General features: G+C 39.0%; 1 protein-coding gene and 1 long non-coding RNA gene across 2 annotated transcripts; one reads left to right on the top strand and one right to left on the bottom strand.

The window, feature by feature from the left end:
• Nucleotides 1–14,061: 14,061 nt before the first annotated feature.
• Nucleotides 14,062–18,328, top strand: LOC147145608 (uncharacterized). The gene is made up of 3 exons (XR_015087239.1): nt 14,062–14,199; nt 17,990–18,086; nt 18,162–18,328. It is a non-coding gene; the product is annotated as an uncharacterized LOC147145608 (long non-coding RNA).
• Nucleotides 18,329–21,083: 2,755 nt separating this feature from the next.
• On the bottom strand, nt 21,084–24,689 carry LOC147145607 (uncharacterized). Its single transcript, XM_086032765.1, has 2 exons — nt 24,527–24,689; nt 21,084–21,823 (listed from the first exon to the last, which is right to left on the bottom strand). The coding sequence occupies exons 1-2, from the start codon at nt 24,687–24,689 to the stop codon at nt 21,084–21,086; spliced, it is 903 nt and encodes a 300-aa protein (XP_085888891.1).
• Between the last annotated feature and the right edge of the window lie 884 nt (nt 24,690–25,573).

Below are 25,573 nucleotides of genomic sequence, written 5' to 3'. Positions count from 1 at the left end.
GAAAAAACAAGCAAGCAGTGTAAAGCAGTAACTGAGGCAGTGACTTACTACCTTGCTGAAGACATGATTCCCATTAAAGCAGTGGAAAAGGAGGGCTTTAAAAGGCTCTTCAAAGTACTAGACCTGCGTTACGAGCTGTGTTTTTATGTTTACATTATGTTACCTTTTATGTTTACATCCACTGCACATTTTGATAAAAATGGTCACCATTCAAATTAAAACCTGTTCAGAAAGCTTAGCTGACTCGTTTTTTTTCTTTTAGAGTTTTATACACATTTTAAATGTTTTATATGTCTAACATGAGGGAAATGGTCAGAAATTTGCAAATTATTCTTTAAAAAACAATGTAAAAAAAGAATCATGATAAAATCGTGATCGTGATTTTATTTTTAAAAATCGTGATGTGATATTTTTGCCATATCACCCACCCCTAAGTGGAACCTCCACATTCAAATAACTTTGAGATTGTACAATTTAGAATTTAACAAATAATTTCCTGAAAGTCCACTGATAGTGTAGTGGTACACACGCCTGAGTTGTGTGCGGGCAGCGTGGGATCGATTCCCGCTCAGTGACAGTGTCTATGTGTGCCCTGCGACTGGCTGGCGACCAGTTCGGGGTGTAGTCTGCCTTCGCCCATTGACGGCTGGGATAGGCTCCAGCAACTCCCCGCGACCCTGTATAGGATAAGCGGTTTGGAGGATGACATGACATGACAATTTCCTGAAAAGTTATGCTGGAGAAAGACAAATTTGGATGTGTGTTTTGCTTTTTCATTTTTGTAGCTTTTTTGCACACTAATTACCCAAAAAAGGACCAGACTCAACAATCGATGAGAAGAAGAATGTGTGTTGAAAGAAATTAAGTACTGTCGTGACCTGACTCCGTCATGAGAAAATAAACCAATATCCATCCAGTGATTTTCTGCAGCACCCACTTGACTATGGGGTAAAGCAGGCATGGGCAACTGGCGACCTGCACCCACACTCTGTGTAGCCCCCGGTTAAACAGTTTAATATCACTCTTGTTGTGTGTAGTGTTTTAAAAGTGGCAGCTATAGGTTGGTGGAGCTTTTACTCTCTAATCAGGTTCATCAAGCGTCGCCACATTAAGACCATTGGACATTCCATCCCAGGGGCCGAATGGTCCATTTTCCATTTTGTGGACAGACGGACATTGGTCAAGAAGTCTTTTAAAAAGGACGGACCAAGCAAGGATGGAAGTGGGGTTTTGTCGGTGACTATTCGTCCATAACCGGGTCAAGTACTGAATTGGGTGTTGTGTTGGGTTCTTTTAAAAAGCAAGACCACTGTTTTTTCTCCAATACCACGGAGCTGCCTTAATTAACTGCCTGCACAACACTTTTCATGTGCCTTCCCTGCAATAACAATGTGTAGCCACCACATGTGCGGCTACTCAGTGTCACCCTTCTACCAAGTTGTCAAAGAAAACAAGTAAGCCAGTGTCTTACAAATGTATCAAACTATCCAAATCTATTAAATTTAGGGTTTGTTTATCTTAGGTTGCAGTGAGATTGGCAACAGCAAACTCCAGTTAGAATAAAGAGAAATCTCCAACAGAAATAAGACACACTGACAGGCAAATAGTAGGAATATGGGGTGTATATTTATATATATAGAAAAAAATACCCTGCAGACAACTGGGGATAACTCCTATTACATCGAATTTCTCAACCAGAACAAACAAATGGGAAAAAACAGGTCCACTGTCAAATTTACCAAAATTAAAATGTGAGTATTTATATATCCATTTCAGTTGAAAACTCCCTTAGTGTTTCGGACGTTCAGTTTATTACAGTATCAGTTTTGATATCAGTTTGGTATCAGTTGGTATCGAAGTTGATAGCGATTTGGTATCAAAGTAGGTATTCACAATATTCACAAAACATCATTCCGGACAGTTTTTTTTTTGTTTTGTTTTTTTTACAGTTTACACATCGAGTGATACATAGGACTGCTAATTGCGCACATTAAAAAAAAAAAACACTCACCAGGATCAACATTCTTCAAAACCAGTACACTTTTCTTGGCTAACAAAGAGCACAGGATTCGGCTCCAGTACCTCCCAGCTCACACTAATAAAAGTGGTTCAAGAACCGACTTCGGTTTATTCTGAGCTGTTTTTTTTCTCCAACTTGCATGAAAAAAGTCTAGAAAGTTCCCTCTCTCTCGAATGAGAAGCGATGTCATTAGCGCTGCATTGCGTTCCAGGTACATTGGAAACGTCAGTATCGCTCATAAAAAACATCACATTAACAGAAAATAAGAACAAAATAATAGTCTTAACTAGGGTTGGGCATCGTTTGAATTTGGATGATTCCGGTTCCGATTCCGGTTCTTTGATTTGATTCAGTTTCCTAACGATTCCCGTTTTCCGATCCTTGACAAAAAAAAGCAGTAATTTTTGGACAAATCACATGAGCTTTTTACTATTTCTTTACCATTGATTATTCAAAAGGCTGTTTTTAACCAGTATATTTATTTTAATATAAATATATATTTTAGTATATTTATTTTAATACCTTTTTTGTATTATCATTTAGTATTAGTTTTCACAAGGGCTTTATTTTTGAGAAGTTCAAGACAATACAATAATGCAGCTGTTCCTGAACGCATGCTACTGAACACCAATTGATTGGCCAACCTTGTCTGCTTTAGAAAGAAAATATGTATGACAAACACAACGCTGCATTTTAAGGGCAAACAAGGAAAGTCTATCTAATCTAAGAAGTCTATGTAATGATATTATGTATCTGTATGTTAGGGTTGGGCATCGTTGGAATTTGGACGATTCCAGTTCCTAACGATTCCCCATTCCAATTCTTAACAAAAAAGGAGTTATTTTTAGACAAACCACATGAACTTTTTACTATTTCTTTACCATTGATTATTCAAAAGGCTGTTTTCACAAGGGTTTTATTTTTGAGAAGTTGTGCAAATCCGTGGGAAGGGCCGGGCGCATGCCCAGAGTTTCCACCGCCGCGGCCCACGCTTGCAGGCCGTTACGAAGCGAGCGGTGGGGCTGACCGAGAGGACCACGGCAGCTCGAATGGGGGCGAGCTTCGGTGCTATTGCAACGCAGCTTTGGCCCCGCGGGCGCACATGCTTTTATTTTTTTATTTCTTTTCTATCGGTCGTATTTTGTCCGTAGCACTTCCTCGCGACTAACTAGGAATCTAAACTTAACACCGGCATTCTAAAATATGAACGGGTGAAGGAGAATCGGAATGAAGGACACGGTTCCAATCGATGCCCAATTCTCTGTGCCCAACACTAGTCTTAACAAACCCCGGGTTACAATTGCACAGGCATCATCTGCCCTCTGGTGGTTCAACACATGTAATACCAGGACCCCATTTCACTGACTCAGAAAAACGCCCAACCTGTCTTGTGTGTGTAATCCAGGATAAAGTATGTATTGGGCGTAGGAAAAAGGTGCATAGCAATTTTGTTTTGTTAACTAACCTTATCCCTTTGCATGCGAAGTATGTCCTTGTGTGGGACATCTTTAGACCGTAAAAATCCCTGCCAGCTCTGATATAGACTTAAACAACCAGGAAGTGCAAGTCTTTTGTGACCTCCTAAAGGACTAGATAGACTAATCCAACGTTGGCCAACTGTGACTGACGTTTACCCCCTGTGGCGTCAGGCCGGCTGTTGGCACGTCAAGCTGAAAAAAATCCACCGCAACGACAGACAGCTACGCTGACCATTAAAGTACCTTTTGCGCATGCGTGAGATGTAATACCCTTCCATACCATCGGGGGTGGTAGTCACTATTTCTCATGGTAAGAAAAAGTCAACCGGAAAGCTATTGGCCGTGGGCAGATTATAAAAACGTAAACAATGCATTCAGCTACATTTTTCGCTCACGATAAACTCCCACACAGTAAACGAAGTAAACCCTAATTTATCCACATTTGACACTTCCCGTTCATGCTCCGAGCGCTGACTTGCTAGCTAACAGCCAATCAGAGTAACCAAATGTCATGACTCGCGACGCCGATTCAACATGCTGAAACACCCACAGACGTTTCCTGACGGATTACGACGCTACGACGGTGGCCAATCCATCAATCAGACAGCGCAATCAGACCTCACGACGCTTCACGACCTCCGACGTCGGATTGGTGTATCTAGGCCTTAAAATAACCTTGTGTTCATTTGCGATAAATGTTTATAAATAAATAATTATTTTATTGTGAAATAACGCAATAAAAATTGAAAACGTATTGCATTATAATGCAAAAATGTGGAAACAAAACACAATAATACTGCTTTATAAATATTCTTGTGATGTCCCCTGGCGGGGTCTATGAGTGCGTGGTGAGGCGGAGGATTGGGGGGGACTGACAGAATGTAAGGACGGAAGCGCTTTATAAGGCCGAGGACGGACGGGGTCAGAGGATGATTATTTTTATGAATAAGGACGGAGGGATGGTGAACGGAAAGGTACCCAGGTCACGGACGGGGGATTGAGGACAGACCGGCAAAAAAGGGTCAAGTGCCCAGCTCTGGTTATTGCTATACTGTGCGTAACTTTGCGACTTTGTAACCAAACAATTAAACCTCGAATTATTTGAACCAAAAAAAAAAAAAACAAGCTCCCTGATCGTCTCATTTAATGTATCCAATCGCTGCAATCAACCAAATATGACTGACTGCTTGTCTATTAAGATGAACCATCATTATTGCGTCACTATCTCGCAATGCTTTTTTCCAGCCAGGCAGAAAGGCCATGTATTTTTCTGATTGTTTCAGAATAAAAGGTGTCATTCAGAGGGAAAAAGCATGCAGTTTAGTTTTTGAGTCATTTATCACAAGTTTCTACAAGTTTTCACACACACATGCACACACCCACACCCATGTACAGGCACACACACTTTTTAAGTAACTACATTTGATGCTAGGTGGTTTATTTGGTAGGCTAGAGTAGTGTGAAAATTTGCTAAAGTAGCAACAAAAGTGCTTAAGATGGCATCAATAGTGAGTTGCTCATCGGATTTAACTGAGTGGGTGGTCTTTCAAGTCTTCAGCTGGGTTCCAAAACTTTACCCAATACAGATGTAAAGCATAAATCAAACAAATGTTTTTATTATTTGTATTTCCATTATTTCCTAAAATGTATTCAAAATGTGAATAAAGCAGAGGTCAATTAGAACCCTGAAATTGACATTGTCTTCAACCTAAAAGGCTCTACATATTTGTCGTGTATTATTTTAGTCAACTGTCTGGGCATCTTTTAACACTATCCCATTCTGTACAAGCTAAGTATGTATTTTCTTCATGAGTTTATTGATGTAAAAAACCAACAGCATATCTTCCTTTGTGCATGAAAGCTCGTGAAATCCCTTTGCATGTACTGTATCTTTATCCTACAACCATTTGCAGATGTGATCTGATAATGCCTGATCTCCCAATAATTAGTTTCACCAAATGAAGCCTCATTCCATCTGTCCCACTTATTCTGTGTCAACTAGTGATTTTCTTGCGTGCCCTTGTGTTCTTCCAGCTGTGTTTCATATGTGTGATCTTCAGTCTGAGACATTTTAGTTCATCAGTTTCTGCTCAGCTCATTTTTTTTCTTGTTAGCATCTTTTCATTTGTTCTGTGCCCTTTGTTTTGGTTCTTGGTTCAAGTCTCCTTTCAGTTATTGCATCTATCTGCTTCAGGGCATTTGGGGCCTTATTCAGTTTAAATAAAAACTTTGTTATGTTCCCTGCTAGTGTTTGGTCCAGCAGCCTCCAACACAGAACATATTAAAACAAACAGAAGAGATTTGTTTGCCATATAATATATGAGTGGAGTGGACCATGTTTTTGGATTCACACAGTTATTTGAAATGAATTTGTCAAAGTATGTGCAAGGTTTATTGGCTGCATCCAAACACAGTCAATGATTTAATGTTATTCAAATCCCAAACTTCTGATCTGCCTTTCATTTTTTACAGCCAACTCTTATCTTAATTCAAGTCATCACCAATTTCTTCACAATACAGAAAATGTATTTTTTCACATGTTCCTAAATGTTGACAACTGTGGTATCGGTGACTCCTGTCCCACTGGAAATTAATTTACCGTAAACATGAACTGTAAGACAACTGTGAAAGACTGAACACAAATGCCCCCTCAAATAAAAATCATATTCTGCAGATTACAAAATGCAAGTAATGAAATATTCAGCATGAAACCAACCAGAACACATTTGCTGCCATCAACACGATTACGGAACAGGGATTTTGGGTGCCAGTCCCAGGTCTGTACCTCCTTTGAAATATTTTTTTTTCAGCCAAGTACCCTCTTACCAGCTCATAGCATTTTTGCTTGATGAAAAAAAAAAGACTTAAAACAGAGTGCTGTGCCATCAGTGTCTGATTTATTAAACTATGGAACTCAATTTGTAGTAATTTGGAAAAAAATAGATAACTAAAAACACGGACTTAACTATAAAGATCTGTTCTCACAAATAAACAATCAAACTGTAAATAACTAATTGTACACATTACAATACTCAACATAAAGTGTACTTTTTTGGCATCATAGTAGATGTTCTCAGAAAGAAATGATAATTTAGTTTTAAATAAAAGCAGTAGCTGATAATAATGATAATAATGTTCATCATTATTATTAACTGTCAACATTGAACGTTGCAACAATGTTTCTGCATTTAGTGAGACACTTGGTCTTGTGCTTCACTGAGGACTTTAGTCATTCTTAGTGGCAGGAAGGCAACTGTTGTGATCAATCTCTTCTCAAAGCATAGTCTGTTTCTCTGCTTTGTTTTGATCAGTCATTCCAGATAAAGAAGCCTCACATAATTATATGGAAGAGTAGTAATGCTCCAAAGCTTTCTGTCCAGGTCATGGTATTCCTGCTTCACAAACACCCAAAATTGTGAAAATGTGACCATGGCAAACTTCATCGGGAGGCCATGATCAGACGAAACTTCCAAGAGATCCCACTATGATCATCTTGACTGGAGCTCAGTCCACATCCTCACGAGACAGAAACTCATCCAGCTGAGGAAAGCAAGTGAAATCCTCCTGTGCACAGGCCCTTCTCCATAGTTCTGCTTTCTTTAGGAAGCCATCCGCCGTGTAATACAGGTTTTAAATGCTGGTGTCCTAGCCCTGCAGAGACATATTCAGTTCATTCAGTTTGCTGAATATATCAGCCAGATAGCACAGTTTTGCAAGGCAGTCAGTCTCCTGGAACAATGTGCAATGGGGAGATCTGTGCTCAACCAAAAAGTTATATGCTTTGGATCTTAATTCATGTCGGGGTTTTTGTTTTTTAACGTGTACTACTAGTCCTCTCATGCTTTACGTCATTGATGCTGCTGCGTCCGTACAGATGCTGCTGCAGGATTTCCAGCGCAAAACATTTTCACAGAAAACAGCATTGATAACATCAAATATGTCTTCACCTGTTGTTTTCCCCTCCTAACCATTGCAAAATAGTATATGCTTACAAATGTCACCAGTATCAACGGACCTCACAAAAACAACAAGTTGACATCTGTGGATTCGTCCAGCTGGAGAGAAAAAGAGGGCCAAGTTTCCCCACAACTTATTCTGTTTGTGTATGTTCCCATTCTATCCACTTTGCGGCAAACAGAGTTATTTGACAAAGGCACAGTCATTAATTCCCAGCTGAGTTTTTGTCCAGCATAGTCTCAGCCAGAACAAAGTTGGGTTGAACCATTTTAGTATGGGGGAGACTCTGGGTTGTAGGATCATTAAATTGAATAGCCTATTGAATATAAATTCCTGAAATATTTAGTCAAATAAATATTTGTAAAGGATTTTTGCATACCCCCTGGAGTGGCTTCTCGAGTACCCCCATTTGAGAACCATTGCTCTTCTGTTCTTTGTCTTGGTTTTTGTAAAATAAATTTCTCCCCCAAAAGGCGAATTCTAAGTCCAGTGGGGTTTTTTTTCCTTCTTCATAGTGCATTTTTTTTTGACTGGTGTGACTTAGACTTTTAGTCTGGAGAATACAGCATTCATTTTATTTATGTTTTAATGATTCTTGTATTCACTGTGATTTATTGGAATAAATGAGCATACCAAAATATTTAAAGACAATACATTGATTAGAGCCTCCTTGACAATATGTATTATTAGGAAATTGAATAAAGGGTCATTATTGATATCAAAATATTTCACAAACTAACATGAACATTAAAAAGAAAAAAGATTAGATTGATACTTTAGATGTAATTAATGAGCGTAACCATGGGAGTCTTGAAATTAACCAATTTCCCAATCAATTTTGATATTTCAATGTGTTGCATAAGACCTTGACCACATACTGTACGTTATTTGTGTAATTGACAGAGCTCGTAATGGTTAGAAATAAATGACTTTTTTTCAGCAAGAAAGTAGTTTGGACAAGTGTGAAAAGTGAATGACAGCTGCATCACAGCATCTCAATGATGAAACTTCTTCCAGACATTCATAGCAATCTAACAGTTTAAGATGGCTGATTTAACTCTGTGCACCAAAGGCTGAACATTAACCAACTTTCTTTTTGAAAAGTCTGAAAATGAAGGATGTATTTTTATCTCTTTCCTCTGAGGATATGCTTTTAAATCTGCAAGTGTCTTATTTTATTATTGACAGATGCAGAGTGGATGGCACCGTTCAAAAATGTAGAAATAGGGTGAGCGCGCTCTCACCGCTTCTGTGCAAGTCAATATCTAGACTTTCAAGAGATTGACAAGTTGTTTTTGTGAACAAATCCCTCATTTTTGGCATGCAATCCTGTTTGTGTTGTGTCTTGTCCCTCATTTAGTGTCTTTGCTGTCAGACAAGGCATTTTATTTGACTGCCAGAACAAAGGCGGTGAGGGAGACTAGCCTATCGAGAGTAACACAAATCTAATCTTCCGTTTTGTGCGGATGGCGTCCCTTCCATTTTGGTTAGCTGTTACTCTTTCTCTGGCATTTCTTTTTAAATATAACTCCCCTTAACCTTATGTTTTCTCTCTGGTTTCTCCCCAGCCACCTTCTTCTCCATGGTTGGTCCTCTGATCCAAATGAGGAAAGATGAGGGGAAAACTCCCTCCAGCTAATACACCACCATTCCAGTACTGACTTCTGATAGGGGTTCAAATTCAGTGGCGGAGCTAGACTTTGGGGGTGCTATGGTGCGTGCATGCGTGCGTGTGTGTGTGTGTGGTGGGGGTCAAATTGTTTCGCAGGCAGCCTTTCACCTTGATCAATCAAATCAAATCCACCAATTAAATCATCCAAATTGGTACTGCAGCCGCAGCCAGAAGAGAGGATAGGATGGGTGAAGGGAGTAACAGCAAAAAAATGTATTTACTACATTGTGACACATCACCTTTGGGTGTATGTGCGTGTGTCAGCCTGTGTATTTTGACAGCAGGATTGGCTGTAGCTGGTGTGCTTAGTCCATCTGTCAGAAAGCCCCAGCCCAAGGCTAAAGGTGCTATCTATCACACCAGATGACACTGAGACTGGGAGTCCATGACAGCGTAGTGGAAAGTGGAGGCTATCACACCACAGCCACTAAAAGAAGAATGGGGGGGAAGGAAAGCAGAAGCGTAAAACAAAACAGGACACTGATGAGAACCAGGTACGAAAGGGTTTTTAGAAAACATAAGAGCAAGTGTCTCTAGTGCTCTATGAGGTATTAATTGTGTCAGAATTAACAGTTTGAAGAGTGTTAAGAGTTTTGGAATAGTGCAAACATGCAAGGGTGTGAGATTGCAGTATGGAAATAGGAAAACTATATTACAAGAGAAAGACAAGCCTGAGGTTCAACAATGAAATAAATCGGCTTAGCTTGAGATGGGATTGATATGACTGATGGAGTATGGGGAAATGAAGAGAGAAATTATAAATGGAGAAGGCAACACGGAAGGCGCAGTGTTAGAATCAAAGAAGATTTGTTTCGTGGTATTTTCAAAAACACACACGCACGCTACAGAGGTGTAACTCTCTTTTCAATTACGTGTGACAGCCGCTGTCTCACTGATCCATGCACTTACTGTGACGACGGGGACTGGAATTATGGTGGAGCAGACAGGTGAGTCGGACAAGGAAGGAGAGCGAGGGGAGGGCAAAGGCTGAGCTGAGCTGAACTGCGGACGTGTGTAATGGATGAGGAGAATAACAAAAATCTGCAAATAAAATAATTGAAAATACAAATACAGATGTATGTACAAAGCATGAATATATATAAAACAATCAGTACATAATTAAGCATTTTCAAACTATATTAAAGCGGAAGTCAATCCAAACATATTTTTTTATGTATATTTTTATATTTATATAAGTTAAGCAGCAAAATGCACTCGTTTTTAGCCATCTCTGGGGTCAGCCATTTTGTCTTCTGTCGACTGAAAATGATATCACAACTGCTCACAACGACCAATCACGGCTGACCTGTTTTCTGAATTTGAGCCATGATTGGTCGTTGTGAGCAGTTGTGATATCATTTTCAGTCAACAGAAGACAAAATGGCCGCCCCCGGAGATGGCTAAAAACGAGTGGATTAACACTTATTCCACAAATGCAATATTTATCAGAATGCCCTGTTTCAACTAGTGGACTTGCATAGAACATATTCTTGAAAAAAAAATGTTTGTATTGACTTCGCCTTTAAGGCACATTAACTGGCTCTCTTTTTTCTCATGGTGACAACATCAAAGAACTCTGTCAGTTATACACAGATACAGTACTGTAGCTAGTTCTTTATAAAGTGTTTTTTGGATTTTAAGCAGTCAAAAAAAAAATATATATAAATACAAATACTTTTACTTTGTGATTGGATGGTTGAGGGCACGGAGGCGGAACTCCCGCCTCCCAGCGCAAAGACTTTCCAAAACATGCAGGAAAGCGGCCCTCGACAACCGGAGTTGCCTACCCCTACTGTGTGGTGTGTGCACGCGGCTGTGCATGTATAACATTTGAACTTAACATTAAGGTGAATCATTTACTATTTGGATTTGAAAATTTAAATTGACAAATATTGTGGTAAATTTACATGAAATTGGCTCTCAGAAAGTCTTTTTAAACATAGTTTGAAGCCAAATATGAGAAAATGTTGCTGTTATTTATTTATTTTAATTATTTTTTACAAACGGTGCCATACCTTTTCTTCTCTGATTTATGCAATCTGTCCAGCAGTAGCAAAACTCATTGCTCCATCAATTCCCCTTGAGCAAATGTTCACACAGTGTTCACAATATTTACTAAAACATAAACAGGGATACCTCTATTTACGAAATTAATTGGTTCTGGAAGAAATTTCTTAAGTAGACAATTTTGTAAGTAGAGACGCGTTTTCCATGTAAATGCCCTAATCCAGTCCAAGCCCCCCAATATTCAGACATAAATGTTTTATAAAGCATAAAAATGCATCAAAACATGTAACAAATACATGTTACAATTAGATTATTGCACAATAAATGAGAGTTGTGCATAGTGTAAAAAACAAAGAATAAAGATTAAAAATGATGGTCGTTTACCTTTTAATTGCTGTCCTCATCGCTTTTTGCCCTCTTTGGTTCATGTTCTCTCTCAAAAGTGTTTTTTGCCTGGCGTTTTGTTAAGAACTGATAATGTGGCGACTGTCGATACATTACGGTCGTATTCTTTGGCGTGATCAACCAAACATGACTTTTTCATTCTTTTCTATTATCTCTTGCTTTGTATGGACAAAAAAACATATTTTCTCCTTTTTTTCTTTTCCTCGTTTGTAATTCACGTAAAATTATCGGAACACCTCATGGCCCAAAGGGCGAATGAGGACGCTGTATAGACATATCTATCACATATATAGGCCATTCTACTGAATTGGTTCAAATTCAGAGTTGGAAAATGTGTGAAATTTGTATTTTATTTCAGAAAAACTTTTATTGTATTCATGTTGCACCATATCTAAGGGTCACAAATATAGTAAAAGTACAGTCAATTTTCAAATAATATTTCTAGCTTTTACCAAATATCTTGCCTGTCCCTAAAATGTGTCACTACTGAAACACACAATTACAGAAGAATAAAAATAATTCTACTAGCCGATTCATATTTTTTTCCATTGCCCCCCTTACAAGTTGACGTCTGGCAATGACCGAAGTAAAAGAAACAACTTCTAATTCCATACTTGAAGATTGGGAATAGTCTTGCGGGAGACCAAAAATGCCAATATGTGGTGACATGGTTACAGGCCTAGAGAGAACTTTGGATATAATATCAAAATAAATTTGCCAGAAGCTTGTCAGGGCTGAACAGGAAAAAAAAACATGTGTGCAAGATCACAGGGAGAAGTTTCAAATTTATCACAGACATCTGTAACATTGGGAAAAAATTGTGAAAGTCTACTCTTAGAATAATGGCATCTGAATACAACTTTGAACTGAATAAGGGTCAATCGAGCACAAATAGAAGTTCTGTGAATAGACCTAAATACAGAGTCCCACCATTGCTCTTCAAAAACCAAACCTAGTTCACGCTCCCATGCTCCCTTCTTAGACAAGTAAACTGACGTATTAAAAGATCGCATGGAATTATAAATTTAGGAAAAACCTTTGCACATTTCCTCAACTGAAAATATCGGAAAAGGGAATGGAAGGTTGAATTCAGCAGCCAGCTCGGCGAAAGAGCAAAAGACCCGTGCCCGATGAAGATCCATAAATGATAACAATGAATTATTTTTTTGCCAGCAGGAATAAAGAGAGTATTGTACAAGAAAGGAAAAAATAAAAATAAAAAGACATAGCCATGTGGCCTGGTCTCTGAAAGTTCACAAACATGGGGTTTGTTTGGGTTACACATACAGTAGGTTTCTTGACACCCTTCTGTGTACAAAAGGAAAAAAAAATGTTTTTGTCATCGCTGACTGTGGTTTATGATTGTTAGAGACCAAATCATAAGAGTCAACATCAGCAGGGACAGTCTGAGATACATACTGAAGACATGGTTTAATATGGGGAGAAATGGACACATGCAGGAGCTTTATCTCTGTCAGGCCTCAAACTTAGTTGTGCTACAGTTCAGCTGGAACATTGATGTTTGGAACAACACAGGGCTGTCCTGGGGAGATTTACTGTTCTGTTCAGTGGAATCACAGATGCTTCTACACACAACCAGCACACACACACATGCAACTTTAGAGTTTGAAGAGAGTCAATTGGTGGATACTTTGGAGGAAGTCATCAGACCACCCGTGCGGTATGACACGCAGCCTTGTGGGGGGTTTGGGGGAGTGGAGATCAAAAATTGGAGTCGCATGCTCAAGCTACACAATACAAACACTGACTGAAAAACGGTCGACATGTGCTACCTGCAGAGCTTTCAATATAACCATCATTAGCAGGCCCTTTTTTAAGGGGATGACACAAGAAATTAAAAGAAGAACTTGTGAAAGTCGTCCGTAGTTTGCAGTCGGAATCGCTAACGGACGCTCCGGATTAGAGCCGAAATGGGCAAGACGAGATTGGTCTAACAAAAAAAGGAGTTTTTAATTTTTTTTTTCCTGTACAAAAATTGTTATACGGCGTGCACAATTTGAAATGATCAAAAAACATATAAAATTCATTGAAAATGTATTTGACAGGTATGTTAGTCCCTGTGCCCCCAGTTCCAAAATCACATCTGTGCTTTCGTGTCCCCTACTCTTTGTTCTTTGCCTATTTCTGTGTCTAATTTTTGAGGTCCCATTTATGATTTTCAGCAACTGAATTATGGCTTTTTGTGCTCAGAATGACTGTTTTTCACCAAAGACCCCTCTTACTGTGTAACCAGAGGTGGCTAGATCTGAAGCACTTTAATTCACATGCACTTCAGAGGCAGGGCAGGATAGAAATAGTTTGCACAAATAATAGATAGTCAATATATTCTCCTCCGATCTCCTTATTGATAAAACACATTCAAAGTTGAGGAAAGGGTGTGAATAAAGACTAGACAAACTTGGGAAATTATCCCCAAAAAACAGAACGCTTAATTCCCCACTCTGTAGGCAGATAATGGCTGAATAAACTGACTTCATCCTCCACCGTCTAATTTTACCACAGGGGCAGCCACAATGGCATGCTCCTATTTCCTAATCACCAAAGGTGGGCATCCCGTCTGACAGAAGGAGAAGAAGTAGAAGAGGACGACGACCAGGATTGTACCTTTGGCAACAATGTGACATGGGATGCTGGTTAAGGTAAGCAAAACTTTCAAGTAAAACTTGTGTAAATTTAGAGTTCGAGCAGCAGCCGACACATTATGACATAGTCACATAGTGCACTCCATTTACCATTTTAATCAAATCGGTTCAGATGATGGATGGATGGATGGATTTTTCATCTGTTGGACCTTTTTTTTTTTGGACCGACAGTAGACGGACTGGGGCACCTTTGATGTTTACTGACAGAAGCACGGTTAAAATAACATGACGGACTGACCGACAGACAATTACAGTTTGGTTCGGCTTGAAAAATAGACGGATGATGGACGCGTAGCCAGGATGCTGACATATGATTAATGACGGACTGGCAAACTTTAGTAAGATGCCCATCCCTGCTAATCACAATATGAAGTTACACACACACACACACACACCACACACACATTGATTCTGATACAATATGCTGCATAACTTGCCCTCTGTATTTTTTTATTCGAACCTTTCCTCTGCCTTTTAACTGAAATTATGAAGCACATAAGGAGAAAAGTGTTTCGTTTTTGCTGGCAGAACTACCTTGAAAAACCACACTGAGCCATTTTCCCCCTCTATTCACAGTGCTACAGTCTAGAGTTACAGAAGGAGTGCATCACAGTTAACTCAGCTTACATGGAAAAGTGCTAAAAACGTTAGGCCTAATACACACCACCATCCACTCTGTCAGCAATAGCAGAAGTACTGTATGTCTCTTGACCATACAACTTGTCACAATAAGTACAGCATTCCTTTGGTCAACTTTTGATCTTCCCACAACACTCCTGTGCCCATACCCAGGGAACAATTTAAGAGATAGATGGGCAAGAAAAGGTTTTTGCTTTTATTCCATCAAATCCTCCACAGAGGCCATATACAGTATCTGTCTTTCCATTCTTTCGGTATATCTCTGCCAATCAGCTCCCAAGATGTTTGTGAACACATCCAATTCAGGCGGTGTTATTTCACTGCTATCCCTGGTTGTCTGGGAGATTTCACTTTGACCCTTCAACAGGAGCAACCTTTGTTACATTAGCTGAAGCTCAGAAAGTTTTTTTTTCCCTCCGGGTCAGATTTTTGTATAGGACTGCACCCCTAATTGGAGAGCAAGTTCACTGATGAGTTGAGACTACCATTTCTCTCTAATGAGACACATACTGTACTTTCTAGCAGCCAACCTCTGGCAAAGGGTACATCACTGTCCACAAGGTAAAAGTTCGGCGAAAAGAATGTAGTCAGAGATAATTTACTATTCAATGTGGCAGAGTTGTGAATAGTTAGCAGAAGATATCATTTGCCCTTCAGCAAGGTACTGAACTTCCACCAAGACAGAAGTCAACCGAATTAACATCTGTACAAGGAGCTAAAACATGCAGTGTGAAGAAGTCACCTTTCAAACCTGAGATAGCTAGAGCGGTTTGCGCACAAGGAGAGGCACAAAAAAAGGAAGATAGGGCTCAAGTCTCATTGAGAGAGGCAGAATTGTTTGACTGCAGTAATTACCTCAAGCAGAAAGCCAGTCCGTATCAGAGTGTAAACGACCTCATTCACCTGCCGGTTGAGTAGAAGCACCTGTGGCTAACGCAAGACTGTGTCAGGATTTTTACTTTCTGGACCTGACTTAACCACCTCTGGTGTATAGCTGCCAGTTTGACCATGTCGCACAATCTAAGTTATTTTGTACACCTTAAAAAGCATAGAATATTTAAATGTGACAGGACTGCAGCCTCTGAATGCTATATGTAGTCAAATAAAAATTACAAGCAGTCTGCCTCAGAGTCCAGTTTGCGTGTGTGTGCATGCGCTTGTGTGCACGCGTGTGTGTGCACTGGATATAACCTTGCTGTTCTGGAATGTAATTCTACACAGGTTTTTTTTTTTTTTTTTGCTATCACTCAAGACTGTTTGGCGCTATCTTTTCCATTTGAGAGTCTCTAGGGGAAAGAAAATCTCATTTATTAAACTTTTGTTTGCATCCAGATTACAAATCTAATTGTGTCTGTCTCCATTTTCCCAGCGCTACATGCAAACAAAGGTCTAAAGAGGGATCATAATACACCTGGAGTTGTTTACTAACCGCAAAATAATGGCAACATGATAGCATGGGCACTGTAGCGGAACAAGCGGATGTTATTGTTATTGTCAGCTTGGCAGACTGATTTTTTGTTTCTTATTTGTCTTTTTTTTTTTTTTTTTTTCAAAAACAGTTTGGCAATTAATAATTAGATATATAGTACACTGCCAAAGACATAGGCCATCATTACATGTGTTATTATTATTTCTAATACCGGCCCTATTTTCATTCCGAGCGCAAAACGCAGTCTAACTGAGTACATGTGTGATATCTTTTGGTATTTTGCTTGACTTTGCACTGGTAGGATTAGGTGTAACAGGGCGTTTGCGCCTTTGTGCGCCATTGTGGGATGGAAATAGGCTTTTCCCGGCCAATCCTACTGGCATCCCTCATTTTCATCAAAGTCACGGCAGTCAGAGGTGTGAGTGCGCCGTGCTTGACATTATGGAAACAGAAATAGACTTGCTGGGGTCTGTGCATATTGGCAGTTAAACTACACGCTCTCTCTTGCCGATAATGTAGCATGTGACATGGGAAATTGGAGACCCCCTTGCACCACCCGATTGTGCGTCTGTGTGACCCAACCTATGCCCCCCCCCGCCACGGCAAATAGCGTTGGGGGTGCTATTAAAGTATTTTTAAGATGATAATGATTATAACTGTTTCAATTAATTAATTTGTACAATGATTTAGAGGGATTGTCTCACGCTGGTATGATATTAGTGAATGAAATCCCATGACGTTCATACACATCGGCGGAGCGCCAAATTCGTCTGCCTGCATCTTGATCAAATACACCAGAATCATGTTATACCTTTGTGCTGCGAGATAGACCTGGTTTTGCGAGTCTAAAATGTAGTTTACTTTTTGTAACCAAATTGGTAGATTCGCCACAGCGCGGCGCAGCACTTCTACCAAATTCACAAACATGCTGAACTAGGCTATTGCCCCGGCACGAAACTGACGATACGCCCGTTTTTACTACTTCTTTCTGTTACCAAATTTTCGAATGACACTGGGGAGAGGCAAGTTAGTGCGCCGGAACAGCCCCAAACACGGTAGAATCGACTTGCACTGATACAAAAATGAAGTTAGACCAATTTTTACACCGAGCGCACTGGCTCCAACCTACCAAAATTGGGCCTTATATATACAATTAAAAAAAACACTGAAAAGCTAGTATGACAAGTATGACAAGAACTTGCAGGAGTTTGACCTTGCTTTCAACTGCATACTTGTCATACATACTGTTTGTAGGACCAGTCGAATGTAGCTCGGAAGCATTCCTAATACTGAGCATGACTTATTGAAAAAGCACACAAATACAGATAGATACATAGATTCAGTCAGAGGGGGGCATTCAGTCCGCCACACCCCTTCAACCCATTCATGTTTATCAGACACTATCCTTTGAACCCAGAAATGTGTATACCCCCCCCCCCTTTAAAGACGTATTTGCCTGGTGTATGTCTCTCCCTTGTGGGTCACCACAATTTTACATATCAGACACCAACGGCTGTGAAAAGTACCATACTAATTTGTTTCACCAATTAAAAAATCAATTTATTTTATCTGCGCTTAGTACTCAAATATAAATTCTTAATCATTTATCTCCTATGGATTTATGTTTCCAAATCCCATATTCACACCTCTGCTCACATGAAATTATTCACTCACTCTCACTCTTTCTGTCTTCCTCCAACTCGCTGCTCTTTTTCTTAGACACACGCAACGGGCGGATACTTTACAGCAGTCCTCTGCAGTTACTGAGCTCCTCGGTGTAGACAGCTCCATCCATTGTGTGTGAATAATGTCCAAGGTCAGTGTGTACTCAGCAGGTGATAATAAAAACCATACTGCTGCTAACCACAGGCCCGACCACCGAATTTGACAGGTGCTGGGCAAAACGAGAAAGGAAGAAAATGGAAGTAAGAGGGAGGTCAGTGCAGAGAATGTGCTGAGCAAGGAGTAGGCTGAACAAAATGAAGAGCACACGAGAAGCTAAGGAGGCATTGGGAGAAGAAGAAAAAAGGATATGAAGTATGTAGGTGTAATGCGTATTTTGGGGCAGTGATTGATTTCTATTCACGGTGCCGTGAGTGTTCATCAGAGTATGTTGCAAGACATTATCCACATTTATTCAATAGGTCTGAAAATGATTAATGATAAGAATAACAAATATATGTATGCATCTATCTTTGCCACAGACGTATAGTGACAAGCAGAACTATTAAAGGTACAGTAAACCTGTATGTCCACCTGCTGCAAGTCATGGCTTCTTGCTAGTATATTAGCTCTGTGGTCAATTAAACAGGCCCATATTTCACACTGCTTAGAGTAAATTTGTGAGTAAAATGAGATGAGATCGTTATTTCAATATTCTAACTTTGTTCCATTTTTGTTTGGTGGTGTGCTGTGAGAGTTCTTCTTAATGTAAAATGAGAGCCATGTCTCAATAAAGTTTGGGAAACATGGTGTTTTGGGGATTGGTGGCAGGAAGAAAAAGAGTAAGTGAAGCAGAATTAGTGACGGTTTTCTCTGATTAATAAATTGGAATGGCACAGCAGACCTTTGCAATATGTACGTCTTCTTTTTCTTTTTTTCTTCTTTTTTTATTTGTTTCAAGCAAAATTACTTATAAAACATATATGACCTGCATACACAAACAAACAAACAACAAACAAAAAAAACTTGAGCAATAATTAAAGCAGAAAATATACAGGTTCTATATTCAAATCAAATCATTAACACTCGAAAAGGAGTGGGAAGAAGAAAAACGTATTTAATACCACCCCTATTTCGCATCAATAATTTAACAGTTTAAATACTTCCTTCTGTCCTTTAACATCATCACGAACAATAGACAAAAAGGCAAGGCAAAATTAACCACAGTATTGCAATATGTTTAACCAAAATATGAATGAAAATAAGAGCAATATAGTTTCGTTCATTCATTCAGTTAATAGTTAACCTAGATTAATAATAATACATACCAGCCATGGTAAGACAAGGACATACCAACAATGGTAAGAAACAACAAAGAAAAGATCATACCAGCAACAGTAAGAGACTACATAAAGAAAGCACATACCAGCAATGGTAAGAACAACGATACCAGAAGGGTAATAGACAATACATACCAACTTGGTGAGGAACAACAAGCACACATTAACATTTCAAGACAGAGAATTGATTCCATATTGCATAATTGCATATTGCAGATAAACAATGCACGGCATTAAGACCCACTCTCACTATATTGTGACCAGAGCATATATTTATATAACTGTTTAAAATCTATGAATATTTTGGCACAGCTTGTGTTGGATATCCAGGCTGTTCACACCACATACAGATACACAAAAGCTTTTCAGAGTAGATCGGACTCCAGGTAATGTGAAATCTCAAATGATGTGTTTTATCCCGAATTGTGAAAAACTGTTGTATGTTACTTGGTAGTTGTTTGTTGAAAGCTTTGAATAAAATTATTAATGTATAATATTTTACAAGATCATGTATTTTTAAAGGTTTTGAATGAATGAAAAGATTGCGAGTGTGTTCAAGAAATCCAACCTTGTGAATAATCCGCACACATCGTTTCTGTAAAGTAATTAATGGATTGATTGTACATTGGTAATTGTTTCCCCACACTTCAATACAATACGTAAAATATGGTAGTACCAAGGAATAGTATAAAGTACGGAGTGTATTTTCATCAATAAATGGTTGAACTCTATTTATAATTGACAGACTTTTGGAGATTTTTGTTTTTATGTGTCTGATGTGGGCTTTCCATGATAATTTACTGTCTATTATAACCCCTAAAAATGTATTCTCATCTACATACTCAATATGAACACCTTCAATCATAATCTGTAGTCTTGAACTGGTTGTAGAATTAACAAACATCATTGCCTTTGTCTTACTCGGATTTAATGTTAATTTATTATTATCCAACCACTTCTTCGATTTATTTAATTCCTCATTTAACATGTTTACAAGTTCATTATAATCATTACTGCTAAAAAAATATATTGGTATCATCAGCAAAGAGTATAAATTTTGGTGATTAAGATACGACCAAATATATCATTGATATAGACGTTGAAAAGTTTTGGTCCCAAAACGGACCCCTGGGGGACACCACAAGAAATGATGAGATTTTTTGATGAGTAAGGTCCCATTTTAAAATATTGTACCCTGCCTGTTAAATAGCTTCTTAACCACTCCCCAGCAATCCCCCTAATACCAAATAAATCAAGTTTGTTGAATAGAATTGGGTGATTGATTGTATCAAAAGCTTTTTTCAAGTCGATAAAGATTCCAATAGGATGCTTTTTTTTGGTCCAGTGCATTAGTGATCACTTCTATTGCTTCAATTATTGCCATTGAGGTGGGTTTTTTTTTTTTTTATCCATATTGACCATGATTAATTATCTGATGTTTGCAAAGAAACTTTTCCAGTCGGGAAGTAGAGATATAGGTCTATAGTTTGTGTAGCTGTGTTTGCTGTCATTTTTGTACAATGGAATTACATTTTACTTGGAAAATGGCCAGATTGGAATGATAAATTACAGATATAGGTCAGAGGTGTTGCAATGTTATGTATGACTTTTTTGACAATTATCATATCGATATCATGGCAGTCAGTGGATATCTTATTTTTGCATTTGAAAACAATGTTTGTAAATCACAATCCATATTGTGATTTACACCATTCTTATCAATGAAATAATCAGGATATGTTGCTTTAGCAGATTCCTGTTTAATTAAGTTGTTCAGTATATCCCAAGTTTTTTTTGTATTATTTTTAGTCTCATATAATATTTTTTTTATAATACAGCTTTTTGCTAGTTCTCATTATGTCTGTTAATTTATTTTTATAAATCTTATATCTTTTCTCTGCTTCTTTAATTTTGAACTTAATGAACAATTTATAGAGATTGCTTTTCATTTTACAAGCATTTATGATTCCTTTGGTAAGCCACCGACTTTTATATATTTTCTTCTTTGCACTGCGTTCTTCAGCAGGGCAGTGTGTATTATACAGAGAAGTGAAAATGTCCAAGAAATGACCATAAGCACTATCCGCATCTGATTCCCTATAGACTGTGCTCCAATCCTGGAACATTAGACTATTGTTAAAGGCGTTTATATTTTCTTCAGTTCGTATTCGTTTGTGAGTAATTTTCATGTCATCTTTAATTTTCTTTGCATCACAGTCAAACAAAATAAATACAGGTAAGTGGTCAGTGATGTGACATATAAACAGGCCGCTAGTGGTTAGATTTCCCATGATGTTAGTGTAGATGTTGTCAATAATTGTGGCACTGTGTGATGTTATTCTGCTTGGCTTTGTTATTTTTGGATAAAGGGACATACTGTACATCGTATCCAAAAAGTCATCTATAATTTTCAGTTTGGTTGGATTTAATAGATCAATATTGAAATCACCACATATAATTAATGTTTTTTTATTTACAGTGGAAAATAATTTCTCCATCCATTCACTGAAGCTCTCTATATTTGAACCAGGTGATCGATATACTTCACTTCCTGCTGGATATTAGACATCAGAATCGGAGTACTTTGACAGAGTCCCTGTCAAAGAATATATCTGGGAATACTTTCAGGGCCTCACAATCTTTCAGGGGACAACTTGTCTAACAGCACATCAAGCTGTCCATTTTTTTTTTCACTGCTTTTTGACTGAGCACCATGTGTAAGAGGTTTTTCACTTAATTGGGGTGATGTTTTAGGTTAGCGCAATCCCTCAGGGAATAAATGTAAGTTGCGTGGTGTTTGCTGAAATTCTTGTGTGATATCTCAACGGACACTGATGTAGATGTGTTTGAAAGCAATAATTTGGGTCATACATGGGTCAATCTAGTATGTTTTGGTTATTTTCTAAATTGCTTGGTGGAGAGGACCAATTTTGCATCTGACGGTAGCGTCACACTCTTACAGCTTTGTGGAAGTTTTTCTGTTTGAGAATGTTTACTCATTTAAATAGGAGTGTTTACATTTCACATAATTGGTATGTGCATGCTGTTTTTTGGCTGTGACTGTGTGCATTACCCCTCAATTCCCCACGCACCTCCATAATTAGTGAGTGCTTGGTAATGTAGTCTAATGGCTTCACAGGAACATTCTGAAATACTGATGAACATCTGTTTGGCAGCAAACATACACCCTTTCCATCACACTCTCTCTTTCTCCATTCCTTTCATTTATTTGAATACATGCTTAAACGCAATACTTTTGTTTTTAGTCCCATTTTTTTTTTATTTGAACTTTAAGATGTAAGACTTTTACACAAAAGGCCTATTTCCACCCATATCGTTGACAAATTTGTGTAAATCTATATCAGTGAAAACCTCTCCTTTAATAAATAATCCATCCACCTCACAGGTGTGGCATGTTAAGATGTTTTCCCCATATGGGATTTTTTTTTAATTTTTCCTTGCCCTTTTGGGGGGGATTAGATGAGCGGATGTCGCTAATGTTGGGCCCACCCCTCTTCAATGGCTGTGCGAAGTTGCTGAATATTGGCAGGAACTTCAACCCACTGTCGTCTACGCCAATCCAGAGCATTCCAGACTCGCAAGGTTATTTAATGCAATGCTACAGTACCAGTTCATTAGTTTTACTTCTTTCAGTCAACCAGCAGAATGGCCAGATGAAGGGACAAAGGGATGGTTTATGAAGAACTGCCAAGCGATGGATCTATGTGAAGGTTGCTGAAAGAAGCCACCTAATTGGGCACCAGGGGCATCACAAGTTGAGTTAGAAACATTTCAAAAACATTTTCTTGAAATTAGCACATCAAGCAGAAGAACATGAAGTGATAATTACAGAACTGTGTACACTTAGGAATGAAAAGAAATGAACAAGAAAATGTTCATAAAGAGCAAAGCATTTTCACAAAGACAGTAGAGAAGACACACGCACATATAGTGAATATACTATAATTTTCACACTACAAAACGCACTTGATAAAAAGCCGCAACAGCTACATTTAGCCATGAAAACAAATGTGTACGTATATTGGCCGCTTTCGTATTAACAGCCTTGAGTCTACACGTTACAACATGGGATATTTTCAAAAAAAGAGGTCACACAAATGGATTTTAAAAAAACAAAAAAACTTCTATTTACCTTACCGGTCGACATTTTTTTTCCCCAATGCTGCACGCAGCTAGTTACACATTAGCGTACCAGAACCACTGTCTCTTGTCACACGAGGCAAACTCGCCAACGAGCTTCAACACGAAGCAGTGCAGCCTTTGGAAACCAGTTTGTTACGTGTTGGGGAGACGCAGGGGATGCACAGACTTCTGTCTGTATAAACCAATGAGAGGATGTTCCTCCATGGCCGGACTTTCCATGGCCGGATGTCATGCTGCCTATTTCCAGCGATGGTGGGAGTCGGTCGCCAAACCAACAACAGAGAGACGGGGGTCGCACTGCAGATAGGGCTGTATTTATGGCACTCGTTCCCTATGCTCATTAATTTCAACTCAGGATACTTCTTTTCACTCTCAATTGCTCCTTAAACAGCCACACACACAAACTGCCACATTCCTCTCTTTAGGCAGCCCGCTCCACAGTCACACGTGTGCACTGCAATCACAAATAGCTGATAAATATTCAGTATGAGGGCAGGCTTGGACGGTGTAATTGCTGCATGTGACATTTTGGGTAATGTGACAAAACTTTCGGTAAATCTATTGGCGGCTTGAAGCTCATCCGTAAGTGTTCATAAATAAACGGTGTCACATTAAAAGCCCCAGAGTTCAAAGTTTGGGTAAAATGTAGCGGGTTATAGTCTGGAAATAACTAGGATTAAAAGTCCCTCCGATCTCAAAGCCGTTGCTGCTGTGTCATGCCAAGGGCAAGGGTTCCTGCCCCTCCTCCTCACTGCTGAGCCAGGCTTCCACCTCAGTCAGCACAGGTGGGGAGGATCCCAATCAGCCCAGCTGCAGCCCCCTTCAATCAAGACGGCTGCCTTCAAAGGCTGCTGAGAACAAGCAACCGGTTCTTGAATGTTGACCATTGTGTTTAGTCTGAAGCTGTCTCGTGCTTGAATCTCAAGTTTTTCATGCTACTCAACTTTTTTATTTCTTCAGACCTTGTTATTACCTGGACCAACAGCTAACCACTTCCTATCATCTCCACTTCTAAGCTCCCTCCGTGCTACAAACTAGTGTCTCCGGCCTCATCATCATTACTTCTTCACTGCTCTCCGTTGGAACCCACCCTTGGACCTTCTCCGGACTCGGACCTCCCTCTCTGGATCCTGAGCTCCTCCTCTGGACTCAGGGCGCTCGCCTTGGACTCTAGACTTGCCCCCTCCCCGCTTGTATTTCCCCTCTGCGTTGAGTTTTGCAGCGCTTTTTTGGCTCCCACCGACTTCATTCATGGGCACGCCTCCACGTCTTCTACTCCCATAAATATACATACACATAGCCACATACACACACCACTCATTCCCTGTCCGGAACTCATACGCTTAGATTAGTATAGGAATTCTGTTTGTAATTAATAATTCCTGTTGTGGACTTTTGGTTTGTGTCTCTGTTCCTGGGGTGCCCGGCACATTTGGCTATGCGGAATCGCTAGGGGTTAACAGTTGTATTATTTAACACCAGGACTACGATACCTCTACTCTGTGTGTGTGTGTGCATGTGTTTGGGGAGATGAGGTTGTCTGTGTAACACTACAATTCAAAATACACTCATAGCATTTATGAGTTCTATGCATGTTTCTCTTGAATTGCACCTATTATTTTCTATCTGCAGCGAAAGATACTCAGCAGTTGTTTTTTGTTTTTTTTTTTAAAGCTAACGTTTTAAATAATTCCTGTTTTACTCTAATATTTCATGTGCCATGGTAGTAAAATGCTGTCAAACATCACATCACTACCAACTGCTTTCAAGGGCAAACCAGCAATCACAGGCACTGGTATGTACTACATCAGGGTCACCAACCTTTTTGAAACAGAGAGCTACAGAGGGCTACTGATTAATGCAAAGAGCTGTGAGTTTGATACTCACTTCTGAAACATTTTTTGTCACATTACATAGTAAATTTCATAGAGTACATTACTCGAAAAAGACTATTTGGAACTATTCTCAACAGAGTAAATTTTACTCAAAGTATTTTTACGGTGTACAAGAGAATTTGTCTATCCCATCTATGTGGGTGGAGCATCAAAGTTTAATGATCATTTCAAGGACTCTATGAAACGTAAAGTCCCAGTAATTTTGACATGCCACAGAAAGTGTTGTTTAACAACCAAATTTC

Source organism: Filicampus tigris, chromosome 6 (genome assembly GCF_054856515.1).
Source record: "Filicampus tigris isolate MCC_2025a chromosome 6, RoL_Ftig_1.0, whole genome shotgun sequence".
Taxonomy (NCBI): Eukaryota; Metazoa; Chordata; class Actinopteri; order Syngnathiformes; family Syngnathidae; genus Filicampus; species Filicampus tigris.
This window is presented reverse-complemented; position numbering and strand designations above follow the sequence as displayed.